At 45.9% G+C, this 14,274-nt stretch overlaps 1 protein-coding gene across 2 annotated transcripts in view; it reads right to left on the reverse strand.

The window, feature by feature from the left end:
* Positions 1–568: 568 nt before the first annotated feature.
* PLEKHJ1 (pleckstrin homology domain containing J1) overlaps positions 569–14,274 on the reverse strand; it is a 59,746-nt gene continuing 46,040 nt past the window's right edge. For both annotated transcript variants that reach the window (XM_069216699.1, XM_069216698.1), the window contains exons 5-6: positions 4,402–4,465; positions 569–3,746 (exon numbers count right to left, since the gene is read on the reverse strand). In XM_069216699.1, the coding sequence (XP_069072800.1) occupies positions 3,681–3,746; positions 4,402–4,465 (130 nt within the window). In that variant the 3' untranslated portion in view covers positions 569–3,680. The remainder of the gene's footprint in view (positions 3,747–4,401; positions 4,466–14,274) is intronic.

A 14,274-nucleotide genomic window follows, 5' to 3' on the forward strand; every position in this document is an offset into this window, starting at 1 on the left:
TGAAATACCCACCTACTCCAGACGCATTTCTTACCACATGGGCCAAACAAACACTAGGTGCAAACTCGATTATTCCTTGAAATTTCAAAATAAAGCAATTCCAAAGCATCGAGCTAAGCCTTATCGACTCAAGTACCACATATGTGGAACCATCGGCCAAAGGATCTGACCCAACCAACCTGATTTCCCTTGTTAGTAAAACAAAAATGTCTTCCCTCCCTCCCCCTCAAATAAAGTTACAAGACTGACTTTACCACCTTACAATCTGCTAACTTTGCCTGTATCATTTATATTGTAGTGTATTGTCCATCTGAGGAGATTAGTCACTCCATTGCACGGTGTGAGCGATTAGAAATATCCCTCATTAAAAATAAAAAAGTATATTTACCCAAGGTAAGGCTTTATTCGGGTGACTCCACTGAGGAGACAAATTTGATTTGACCACAATGATTAAACACCAATATTCAGTTATTTACTTCTGATCTAGAAGCATAAATCCCCAAAAAATGAAAATGTACTGAAATAGTGGTTATTCTGTTCTGGATTCAATTAACAAAAAACGCAGGGATGGTCTTTTTAACAGTTTATTCAAAACAGGAAAACATACACGTAATAGTTTTGTCCTTTTTTTTTTTTTTTTTTAATATAAAATAAAAACAAGAGAGACAAAATGCTGATAGTGTAAACCCCTCCTCAGAGTACCATGGTGTAGAGAGTTCACAATTTGGTTGGTGGTGTATTCCAATGGCTGTGTCTCCAGGGGCCGCCACCCAGTTGTTTATTCCTGCTTTCTTAGAGTGAATCACAGGACAACATTTGAGTATAAATTGGAGCATTTAAAAAAAAAATAGTCATCATTTTTGAGTTACAAACTACTTGAAATTTAAAAACTGGACCTTGAGCGCACAAAACTAATTATAAATAAACAATTAGAGGTGGTTTACATTTGCTTACTTCTTACAGGACAGTTGGAAATCAATCATCAGACATTACTTGCTCGGGGAGCATGGTAGCTTAAATAAACTTCTGCAGACATACAACGTACATTTTAGTGTTGGGATAATATCTAGATGGGAGCATCTGAAAGATGGATGGACAAACGACTTGCTGCGGGTAGCTTAACTACTTGCAGGGTAAATGGAACTTCACAGTACCATCTTTGTGATCTGGAAACAACTCCCCTGGGTCCTAGCTTCTGTAGTGTTCTTTCAGAAATAGTCCTCTCTAGTAATAAAGAATAGCGCAAGGGGTCAAGTAACTTGCCCACATTTGTGCACAAAAGATTAATTTAAAATCTAAATAAAAGCTTCAGCACCATTTTTTTTTTTTTTTAAAGGTGAAGGTGCCCTTTGTTTACTTGCCCTTTGTTTACTTTCCCTTTTTTGTTTTGTTTACCAAAATGTCAGAGACGTTTAAAACCGAAGTTCAGGCACTAGAACACCGCTTCACGAAATAGGGAGGGCCAAAGACCCGTATTGTCTCCGGAGATGTGAACAAGAGGGCACATTAATTCACACTTGGCGTCAGTGCCCTGGTGTACAGGTATTCTGTTCCGCACTACAGACCTCCCAGGAAGGGGAGTTGGGAATACCTATAGTATTAACCCCACTGGGAATCTGGGGGACCAAAGACCTAACACGATACCAAAAAATTCTGGTAAACATTGAGTTTATGGTAGCGACACTCCTTCCAGCCGACGAGAAGATGGATAGATGGATGGAAGGAGGGAATGGCACGTGGTAGAATAATGGAACGCGAGATCTATAAGGTTAGAGGCTGCCCCAAGAAATTCAACAAGATTTAGGGTCAGTGGGACCTAGGCGAATGAAATAATAGACAGGGTCCACAGATAGCTCGGGAAGCTGATGCACAAAGGGCCGCCATGGCGAAAGGACACGGGTGGCTGGGACAGCGCCAAGAAAAGCTTAGGGACTCAGAACCGCGTTATCAATAGGGTCTGACTCAATGGAAAGGGATTGGGATGGGTGGGAGGGTGCAGAGAAACGCTGGGCGATCATGGATAATTCTTTTGGAAGTTCAAACGTCTGTACGTTTATGTGTTTGATTGTTGTCAACGGATAATGTAGTACATTGCTGTGCTTTTCGTTTAAAATCAAAATGTTTTTTTTTTTTTTTAAACTAAGCTCCCACTGCCCAGTCAACGTGGACCTGCTCCTGAGATGCAGAGTGCAGCTGGGACACAAAGAGGCCAGGAAATAACACCTCAACACAAAAACCCCCACAATAAATATTTTCACAATAAATTGTTTAAAAAAAATTTAATCTGTCGTACACAAAAGTAGAAGACTGAACCCTGCCCCACAATGGCTGCTTTCAAGTTGGCGCTCCGGATCCCAGAATCCATCAAGGAGTTTTGGGACTATGAGGCATCAGAGTTGGCAGTGTAGCACAGGGAGGTCAGCTGGATCAGGCACAAAACCGTGAACCCGGTTGTGCAGCTGGCGTAATTTATTTAGCAATTTAAAAGGATTCTAAGAATCCTAAATGGCCATTTTATCACAAGAAGCAAAGACAAATAAATAGGTTTTCTAAGGTGGTGAGGGGTGGACTGAGATAAAGTGCAGAGTCTGCTGAAATTAAAGGAGAATTACTATAAATACAATAGCAATTGCTAAAAAAAACATAACAAAAGAAGAATGTGATCTTTACAAGTGGTGGGACGTTTTTGGGGTGGACCATTATTTAAATAAAAATGCTTTAACCACCTACGTCAGTAAGATGTGTGGGTTTTTTTTTTGGCAGTAGGTGGGATTGGCAGCAAAGCTCTTTCGACTTTCATGCAAAGGAGATGGGTCAGGGGGCTCCCACTCCTTACACGGGGGGATACTGAGGCAGTTCACAATCATACGAACCGGCGTGGATAAACTACGAAGAGACTACACATAAGACACAGTGGAGATGGTTAAACCCCAAAACCTTCATTGTAAACAATAGGTGAGAGTCTAATAAATTCAGAAGAAGTGACTTACAACCCTTGCAGAAATATACTGGGCATGAGACTGCAAATCTGAGGCATTCTACTGCAGCGATTGAATCCTCTGCCCACACTCACGCAAAGCAGAAAACCAGAACTGTCTCCAAGGGCGCCACCGACCCACCTCGTCCCCACCAAGTGTATCTCAAACAGTTACTCATTGGAATTCATGGAATAGTCTGCAGGATCACAGCTACTAAAAGGCTGCGGTATGCATGACAGCGTGTGAGAATTTACTGGCCATCTGGTGTCTCTTTCATGGTTAGATCTAGGATGTGTATTGAACTACAAGGAAAGCTGAGCTAGTTCAAGGTTAAATACTCCCACTTGGCTGATACACGTCATACCATGGACACCCCCCGGATGATCAAAGATGGAACAATCATCTGAAAGTAAAACGTCCTTCTGCATTGTATAAACTACAGTCGAACCACATCTACAACAATTTAAGACTAAAAAAAGACCACGCATCCTTGATCTTGGAGCCAGGAATTCAGTCCAACATCCATGTTTATCAGAGAAGTCAGCACTGTCCACGTACAGCCGACTTTCACTCCAGGCGTAAGCCCTTTTGTAAAAGGTTTCAGGGAGGTGACCCACAGGGAGACACCGTCCTTGATGGCCAAGAGTGTGTGGTTCTTAATATTCCGGGTTCATTCACATTACTGGCTCAGTGAATAAGCATTCACAGTTTGTTAGGTCCCAGCTGAAATCGAGAATCTTCCGAGATCCCATACTGCTCCAGAGGATCCTGCAAGCCACAGAGAAGAAAATGTTAGGCCTGGTCGCCAGTAGGAAAAAGCTCTTCAGTCACAGGTGGGCGGCTACTGTGGGACACACATCCCTTTGGGAGTCCTGATCAAATGCCTATGTGACCACTGGAGGAGGAGGGCTAACTGACCATCAGAACTTCATGTTCAAAACACAATCCGAAGTCTGGTGGCTCATTAGTTTAAAAAAAAAAAAAAAAAAAAAAGAAAAAAGGACCGATTGCAGTACCCACTCTAATTAAGCGTAATCCTTTCCATGACAGATTCAGAAAAAAAAAATGAAAAAGTTCTGGGACCCAGCAATCGCATTGCCAGACCGCAGTAATGCTAGTGGTGGCTTCTGTGACATGGTCTCTTAAGCCTTAACACTTGTCCCAAACCACCCATGAACTTAATCTAAATCTTCAGCACCACCTAAAAATTTGATTCTTTAGTGCTGTCCCCAAAGGAGGCATTTAAAAGTAAATTATAGACACACCAGCACTATTAGGTGGATTAGAATGACACCTGGCAATTCAATCCCTAATCTTTTATCTATTCCCACCTCCCAATACGCCTCACCTTAGAAGGACTGGACCCTTGCCTACCCAAACTAAATCATCCTCTTGTTCATGTTTTAGATTACCAGACGCTCACCTTCCCAGTCATCTTTTGAATTTCATTCCGATAAAACATTAAGCTTTTCCTCATGAACTCGTAGCTTAAAAACAAAAGGAAAGAAAAAGTTGCAAAATTAGACCATTAATCTAAAATATGTACAACTGATGTCCCTGTGCACATTTCTTCCTTGCATAATTGTGTCAGTTATATAATCAGCATTACCCTAATGTTCGCATTTTGTTGGTCTTTAAAACGTTTAGTGCTTTTTTGTGCTTTCATGAACTTTCTCTCTTTCAATTTTGCTTTCAATTTTCTTAACAGTCTAGGGAGGTGGAGGGGATCCCATCCATATATCCCTTACAAATTGATGCTCTGGGGAGAGGCAGGCATCCTTTATACCTATGGTTTCTCCCTACCCATTTGTGCACACCTCGATTCCAGCATGATGTTCTTTTTTAGGTCTCTCATGTGTAGAGCGTTGGCTGCTAACTGCAAAGAGAGCTAATGTGTGCAATTGTATCATTCAATGGCTTTCTTGCCCATCTCAATTCCCTACTGCTGATTTGTTGGCTGTCCTACCCGTTCTTTTGTTTGTTCCACTGAGAGTTTTGCTGTCTCACCATACTTGATGAGTTGTATCCTTCCATGGCTCACTTCAGAACCCTGCATTGCGTGAAGGACTATTCCTTTCCTTGCCTGCACTTATTTAAAAACCTGCTCTCCACCGGTGCTCAGTCCACTGCCAATACAATGGCAGCCAACCATCTTTGAAGTGTTTTCATTCTGCTTTCAGCTTTCGTCCTCTCGCTTCTGCTTTTGATTTAAGCAGCACGCTAGCGCAGATGCATCAAATGCAAGCCCATCTGTGCTTATCCACACCCATCCTCTCATCAGGGACCTACATCAGGTACCCGAAGGAAGAGCTGCTGGTAGGTGCTCCCACGATGCACTGTTTGACCGCAGTCATCGCCTGGAGTCAGGACAGCCTTACCTCGATCACTGTAGTTTTAATTTTGACAGTGACCTCAAAGCGTGCAATTCTTCACCGAATATATTAGATGAGGAAGCACCTTATCCTACTGGGAAAGTTGCAAAGGGCAGACGATCATGTATTCTAGTCATTGCCCGTTCTAGGATTAAAAATAAATAAGAACTGACTGACTGACCTTATAGAAAATCATTACCCTGAGATCGTGTTTTATTACAGAAACCTGGACTGATCAGACGTCTGGCCCAGACCTAGCAGTTGGGTTCGTGCAGGTTATTCATTATTTAGGCTGGAGCTCCCACATAAACGTGGGGGAGGCCTTGTGGTTATCTACCGCAACCACCTAGAGGTGAGATGTGAACCGATTAAGACATTAAAATGTGAAGCACTTACGTTTATATATTTAATGTCTAAATGCAATGGCATTTAAATCTATCGGCGCCAGGGCCTACAGCCAAATTCTTGCAATCACTTTGTGTTGGTTTGGAAGCCTGCTCCCATTTGTTGAATTATGTGATTCTTCGTGATTTAAATTTTCGTTTGGAAGCCCTTCCGGATAGGGACACTGGACTTTTAAAGGACTACATATTACGTTTTGAAGGTGTGCCCGTGCTCCCTGTTGCCACCCATTCAGCTGGCCATGTTCTTGATGATATCTTTACTAACAACCCCACACTTTCACTTTCTTTTGTCTTGCCGCTGACAGACCTCAAAACAGTTTGCTTTTCTCTGGAGCTGCCAGGTTTCCTTTTGTCTTGCCGCTGACGCAGTCAGACCACGAAACAGTTTGTTTTTTAATCTCACCTGGCAGCTCCAGAGCAAAGCAGAGCTCCACATACGATTAAATCCCAATTTTTGCATAAAACCGATGGCAACAAATTGACAAAAAACCTATTAATACTCCGACTAACCTGGTGGAAGATATAGTGACTGCTAATTACTCCACCTGGATTAATAATGCTGCTAAGCAACTAGATAAAAACGTACATATAATTTAGAGAGACAAACCATCTGCCCCTTGGTATTCAGCCAAACTAAAACTGAAACTACAAAAACAAAAATGCAGAAGGCAAGAACAGGAAGGAAGGAAAATGTAGTGTGCTCAGGAGAGAGACCGATGCAAACCACGCATCGCAGAATGTAATGTTTTGATCATGTCCGAGAAGAACGAGTTACTTACCTTCGGTAACGACTTTTCTGGTGGATACATTAGCTACCTGTGGATTCCTCACCTCATGAATACTCCCATGGCGCCAGCATTCTACGGAAATCTTCTTACTAGTCTCTGCACGTCGACGAGGACGTCACTGTCTCGCACGCGACGCCGTCTGACGTCATACAGGCAATAAGAGGTCCTCGACGACGTGCGGACGTCAGTACCAATCATTTTTTACGTGCATGAGAACAACCAGGCAATGCAATGAAAGAACAAAGCAACATCCATTATATTGTAAAAATACACCACATTGTATGAATAACTGTAAATCTTTTTTATGTACATATATATATATATATATATATATAAAACTCTTTCTTTTAAAAATATATACACACACCAAGTATATACATAAAGATATATACACATATACCTATATATATATATAAATATATTATATATATACATCTATTGCACCCTCAAAGATCAAGAGGAGCGCACTCAAGGATTACTTGGCAAGACCATAAAGGCAACGGGGAGGCGGGTGGGACCGTGAGGAATCCACAGGTAGCTAATGTATCCACCAGAAAAGTCGTTACCGAAGGTAAGTAACTCGTTCTTCTGATGGATACAACTACCTGTGGATTCCTCACCTCATGAATAGAGTCCCAAAGCAGTACCACGCCCGGCGGTGGGTGCCTAAATGGTCAAACCAAGAAATCCTGCAGCACTGACCGTGCAAAATGGCCGTCCCTTCTAACCTCAGAATCTAAACAGTAATGTTTTGCAAAAGTGTGAAGGGACGACCAAGTTGCGGCCTTGCAGATGTCGACCACAGGAACACCTCTGGCTAAGGCCGAAGTGGCCGACTTAGCTCTGGTGGAATGAGCTCTAATGCCCTCAGGAGGATCCTTCTTTGCCAAAGAGTAACATATTTTAATGCAAAGAACAACCCACCTGGATAGTGTTCTCTTGTGGAATGCCTTTCCTCTCCTCTTGCCCACGTATCCAATAAACAGCTGATCCTCCAGCCTGAAATCCTTTGTTCTATTGATAAAGAAGCTCAACGCTCTCTTTGGATCCAGACGGTGCAGTCTTTCTTCCTCTTTGGAAGGATGAGGCGGAGGATAGAACGTGGACAAAGTAATTGCCTGAGCCAAATGGAAGGGTGAAACAACCTTCGGAAGGAAAGCAGCCTTGGTCCTCAACACCACCTTATCCCCATAAAAAGTTGTATAAGGGGGTTTTACTGATAAGGCCTGCAACTCACTCACTCTCCTTGCTGATGTTATAGCTATCAGGAAGACTGTTTTTAAAAACAAATACCTTAAGGGGCAAGAATGCATAGGTTCAAAAGGGGACCCCATAAGGAAAGTCAGGATTAAGGACAAATCCCATTGCGGCATAACGAATGGCTTTGGAGGATATTGATTTAGAAGACCTTTCAAGAATCTGATAACAATAGGGGATTTAAATAAAGATGGTTGGTCTGGAAGACATATGAAGGCTGACAAGGCCGATAAATAACCTTTAATGGTAGCCACTGCACAACCTTTCTGCGCCAGAGATAGAGCAAAAGACAAAACGTCCGATAGATGAGCTTGTAAAGGATCAATCTGCCTCTCTCCACACCACGCAACAAATTTAGACCACCTATTAGCGTAGATAGATTTAGTGGAGTGTCGCCTGGCCGCTAATATAACATCCACTACCTCAGGCGGGAGAGAGAAGGAACTCAGGTTGCCCCGTTCAATCTCCAGGCATGTAGGTGCAGACTCTGGAGGTTGGGGTGTAGAACCTGCCCCTGCGACTGCGAGAGGAGGTCTGCCCTGAAAGGGAGACGGAGCGGCGGGCACGTTGAGAGTTGGAGAAGGTCGGAGTACCACACCCTCCTTGGCCAATCCGGGGCTATTACGATTACTAGAGCCCGGTCTTGGCGAATCTTCCTCAATACTCGAGGAATCAAGGGTATGGGAGGAAACGCGTAAAGCAACTGGCCGCACCAGGTCATTTGAAACGCGTCCCCCAATGCTTCCTGCATCGGATACTGAAGGCTGCAGAACAACGGACAATGCGCGTTCTCTCGAGTGGCGAACAGATCTACCCGAGGAAACCCCCACTTCTGGAAGATTAAACGGACTTGATCTGGATGGAGACGCCACTCGTGGTCTGCCGAGAAGTGGCGACTGAGACTGTCCGCACGCACGTTCAAGACTCCGGCCAGATGGTTTGCTATCAAGCAAATCCGATGGTCCTTTGCCCAGGACCATAGTCGAAGAGCTTCTCTGCAGAGAAGGTACGACCCCACTCCTCCCTGCTTGTTTATGTACCACATCGTGGTAGTATTGTCCGTTAGGACCTGTACCGACTGACCACGAAGGGAAGGGAGGAAGGCCTTGAGAGCCAGACGTACAGCCCGTAACTCTAACAGATTGATGTGAAAAATCTGTTCCTCTGGAGACCAAAGACCTTTGATCTCCAGATCCCCCAGATGAGCTCCCCACCCTAGAGTGGAAGCATCCGTTATGACTGTGGCCACTGGTGGCGACTGCTGGAACGGTTTTCCTTGTGAAAGATTGTTGCTTGCAATCCACCACTTCAAATCCACAGCAGCATCTCTGGAGATCTTGACAGTACCCTCTAGATCCCCTCTGTGTTGAGACCACTGCCTTCGGAGGCACCACTGAAGAGCCCTCATGTGCCAGCGAGCATGCGTGACCAACAGAATGCAGGAGGCAAAAAGACCGAGCAGACGAAGGACCTTGAGGACTGGAACTACCGCTCCATTTCGAAACATTGGAACCAAATCCTGAATATCTTGAATCCGCTGAGGCGGAGGAAAGGCCCGACCCAATGTCGTATCCAGTACTGCCCCTATGAACAGGAGGCGCTGAGAGGGCTCCAGGTGAGATTTGGGCTCGTTCACCGAAAAGCCCAGGTCGAACAACAACTGGGTTGTTGACTGCAGATGACGCAACACAAGCTCCGGGGACTTGGCTTTGATCAACCAATCGTCCAAGTAAGGGAATACTGCTATCCCCTTCCTTCTGAGCTCTGCCGCAACCACCGACATCACCTTCGTGAAGACTCGAGGTGCTGAAGTAAGACCAAACGGAAGGACCGCAAACTGGTAGTGTTGCAATCCCACCACAAACCGGAGATACTTCCTGTGTGACTTGAGTATCGGGATATGAAAGTAAGCATCCTGCAAGTCGACAGACACCATCCAGTCTTCCATGTTCAACGCCAAAAGCACCTGTGCTAGGGTCAGCATCTTGAACTTTTCCTGCTTGAGGAACCAATTCAAGATCCTCAGGTCCAGAATTGGTCTCAAACGACCATCCTTCTTGGGAATCAGGAAATACCTTGAGTAAACTCCTTGACCCCTTTCCTGCTCCGGGACCAACTCCACCGCGCCCTTTAAAAGGAGGACTTCTACCTCCTGTTCTAGCAACAGGAGGTGTTCTTGTGAACAATACGAAGGGCGGGGCGGGATGAGGGGCGGAAACTCCCGAAAGGGAAGGGTGTAGCCTTTTCCCACAACACTGAGAACCCAAGTGTCCGACGTAACAGTCTCCCATTTGGTGAGAAAATGCTGTAATCTTCCCCCTACAGGAGAGGAGTGAGTGGGAAATGGTGGAAGCCTAAGGCTGCTTCCCCTGCTGCACCCCGCCAGAGGATGAGGAAGAGGCAGAGTGCTGCTGAGAGGCTCCCCTGGTGCGGACCCTACCCCTCCCCCTAAAAGATCTATAGGGATGGGAAGAGGCAGGTTGCTGATATCTTCCCCGAAAGGAAGAGGAGGAAGAGCCACGCCCAAATCCACGAAACCTCCTGAAGAATCTGGAAGAGGCCGTGGAAGAAGGAGCTTGGAGTCCCAACGACTTAGCCGTGGCCCTGCTCTCCTTAAAACGTTCCAAGGCCGAATCAGCCTTAGCCCCAAACAGTTTGTCCCCATCAAACGGGAGATCCAACAATGTGGACTGTACATCTGCCGAAAAGCCCGAGTTACGTAGCCAGGCCTGTCTCCTTTCCACCACAGTTGTGCCCATTGCTCTGGCTACCGAGTCGGTGGTATCCAGTCCCGTCTGGATAATTTGGGTCGCAGCAGCCTGGGCATCAGAGACAAGATCCAAAAGACCCTGGGGAAGCTCTGTAAACGAAGAGGAGATGTCATCCATCAGAGCATGAATATACCTCCCCAGGATACAGGTCGCATTAGTGGCTTTTAACGCCAGACTGCAGGACGAAAAAATCTTCTTCGACTGCGCCTCTAGCTTTTTTGAGTCTCTGTCCCCAGGCACCGTCGGGAAAGAACCAGGCGCTGATTTGGACGAACAGGAGGCCTGCACAACCAAGCTCTCCGGCGTAGGGTGCCTAGATAGGAAACCAGGATCAGTTGGAGCCGCCCGATACCTCCTGGCCACGGCTCTGTGAACTGCTGGGGAAGATGCCGGCTTCTTCCACACCTCTAAAACCGGATCCAGCAGAGCGTCATTAAAAGGTAATAGAGGCTCCGCCGCGGCTGAGGCCGGATGCAACACCTCTGTCAAAAGGTTTTGTTTCGCCTCCACCACCGGCAAAGGCAGGTCCAAAAAACTAGCTGCCTTCCGTACCACTGTATGAAAGGAAGCAGCTTCCTCGGTATATTCCCCCGGGGACGAAAGGTCCCACTCAGGGGAAGTGTCCAGCCCACTGGCCGACTCCAGTCCACGCAGCCCATCACCCGAGTCCTCTAGCTCTCCTTCCTCTAGGGCTCGTTGGTACTCCTGCTCCTCTAGTACCCGGAGAGCACGCCTCCTTGAATGCAGTCGTTGCTCAATCCGCGGAGTCGACAACACCTCCGCCGAAGTCGGAGATCGGCGCCGATCTTCCGAAGCCACCGACGCCGCATCCGGCGCCACAGGTAACTTCGGCGCCGACTGAAGAGCAGATGAAACGGATGGACCCACCGGAGTCACAGGCCGAAATCTCGACGTCGACGGGATGGAAATCCCTGGGGCCAATCCCTCCGAAGCCATCGGAGCGGCCACCGGCGCCGACACTGGCGCCGAGCCCACGTTCCCAAACGGGAGAAAGGGCATAAAGGGTGCCGGCCGAAGAGGCGCAGGATCACCCAAAGAAAAGGCCAAAGGCCCAGCCGGAGCACCCCCTGGAGCCATCTGTTGGAAGATGGCATACATCGCATTCAAGAATGCGGAACTATCGGCTCCAGGGGTGGGAAAAGCCGGATACTGGGGTGCCTGACTCGGAGGCGACCCCGACGCCGGCCTCGGCGTCTGCGCCGGAGAAAACACCTGAGGCTCCAATACCTCAATCACCGACGCCTGTCCAGGCGAAGTTGGAGACGTCGGAGAGAGCAACGGCGTCGAAGGATGCGGCGTCACCGTGGGGCTGACCTCCCATGTCCTCCGGCGCCGATCCGGAGACCTGGAACGAGCCTCCCTTGAATGACGCCGAGATTCTCTACGGCGCCGGGAGTCTCGATGACGCCGATGTCTTGGAGAAGACTTTTTCTTGTGATGCTTCTCCTTTGACTTGGCCATAAACAGCTTCGCCTCGCGTTCTTTAATGGCCTTCGGATTCATGTGCTGACACGAATCACAAGTCGAGACGTTGTGGTCGGAGCTCAAACACCAAAGGCAATCGGAATGAGGATCCGTCACCGACATCTTGCCTCCACACTCACGACAAGGCTTAAATCCAGACTTTCTCTGCGACATTATTTCCACAGAGAAAGAGTACGCAGCAAGATATACACTGTAACCGCAAGAGTAACAGTTGCTCCCTCGAAGATAACCGTTTCGAATGCACGGAAAAAAGGGAACTGACGTCCGCACGTCGTCGAGGACCTCTTATTGCCTGTATGACGTCAGACGGCGTCGCGTGCGAGACAGTGACGTCCTCGTCGACGTGCAGAGACTAGTAAGAAGATTTCCGTAGAATGCTGGCGCCATGGGAGTATTCATGAGGTGAGGAATCCACAGGTAGTTGTATCCATCAGAAATCTTATTTTTTGGACATAATCAATAATGCTAAAAACTCGACCAGAAAGCTTTTCAATACGGTCAATTCTTAAATTAACATCAACAATAAAATATCATAATCAAGTCTTCTGTGGTAGTTGGCCGCCAACTTTCAACATGAGGTAAATGAGGTTTATAACCAATTCTCTCCAAACTCGCAAAGGATTGAAGACAAATTCTTGCCGGATGATTTTATCTCCACCCAAGCAGATCTGTCTCAATTTCCTTCTCTGCCAATGGAGCTGGTAATTAAGCTTATTGAAGCCACTAAATCTGGGGTTCCGAATGAACCTTGCCTGCCCAAAATCCTACATCTGGTTCCAAGGTTAATTGCCATATATCTTACCACATTTCTAAATAACATCCTAAAACCTGGATACTTCCGTCCAACCTGGAAAAATCGTACCTTTAATGAAGAAACTCACTAACCCCTTTGAACGTTAGTAGCTAGGCCCTATCTCGCTAATTCTTTTTGCTGACAAAAAGAGCTGAGAAAGCTATGAACATAGGATTGTCTTCTTTATTTGCTACTAACCAATTGATTGATTCATCTCAGCATGGTTTTAGAGGTAATCACAGCACGAAATCTGCGCTAACTATAGATACCGAGATCAGAGAGATAATCGACAGTGGTGGCGAAGCTGCCTTCCTTCTTCTTGATTTGTCAGCAGCTTTTGCCATCCTTACTCAAAGTACTGCTGGCCCACTTAGTATTGGAATCAGCGATTCCTCTCGGACTACGTTAGGGCCTTTTCTAATAGGGACAGAGAGCAAGCAGTCACTCTTAGTAATTTTGTCTCTAAGCCGTTCTCTCTCCCGTGTGGGGTCCCTCAAGGTTCAGCATTAACCTCCACAATATGTAATGTTTGTTACATCCTGGTGAAGCTAATACACTGTTTTGGTTTCTCACTGATGACACCCAGAGAGTAACCATTTCCACTGACCTGCTTGCCGTAGCCACACACTTCTGTAATTGTATGCAGAAGGTGGGAAAATGGAACAACAAAAACTTTCTTAAACTCAACTCAGGGAAGACAGATTTTCTCTTATTTGGCAGTGCCACCTCTTTCTGGTCACCTATGTGTGGTGGCCGGAGGATCTAGGAAACTTGCCCTGTCTAGTCAGGAAAGTTAAAAAATCTTGGAGTTTATTTTGAGAAGCTTACCTTTGCAAACCATATTGGCCAAGTCAATTCAACATGCTTTTATCTGTTGAAAGCCCTGAGGAAATTCTTCCCTTTTATACTTAGAAAAACAGTAATTGTTGCCCTTCTACTATCCAGAGTTGATTATTGTGATGCTTTATATATGGGCTTACAACAGCAACTGTTGTATAAACTTAAAATCTTACAAAATGCCACTGCCTGGCTGCAATTAAACATCCCCCGATTTCAGACTGACTCTCAGGCAATTGTCGATCTACAAAGGTTGCAGGTAAAAAAAAAAAATACCCAAAAAAAAAAATACCAAAAAAAAAAAAAGAGTCACCTTTAAGGCTTTTCATGTGACTCATCAAGTTTTGCATGACTCTGGACCAGAATATTTAAAGTCAAGGTTCTGCTGATATGTTCCCAACAGAACACTACGGTTTGCATTTTCCAAGAACATAAGGTTCCGGGGTTTTAAAAGGCTCTTTGGGGTGGGAATAGCATGGAATAAGCTACCAACTTGTTCCTCTTTAGGAAACGGCCCAAAACCTGGCCTTCTGCAAATTAGATGGTCTATTTTTTCTCTTTGTTTCCG

The sequence above is a fragment of the Pleurodeles waltl genome, chromosome 12 (genome assembly GCF_031143425.1).
Source record: "Pleurodeles waltl isolate 20211129_DDA chromosome 12, aPleWal1.hap1.20221129, whole genome shotgun sequence".
NCBI lineage: Eukaryota > Metazoa > Chordata > Amphibia > Caudata > Salamandridae > Pleurodeles > Pleurodeles waltl.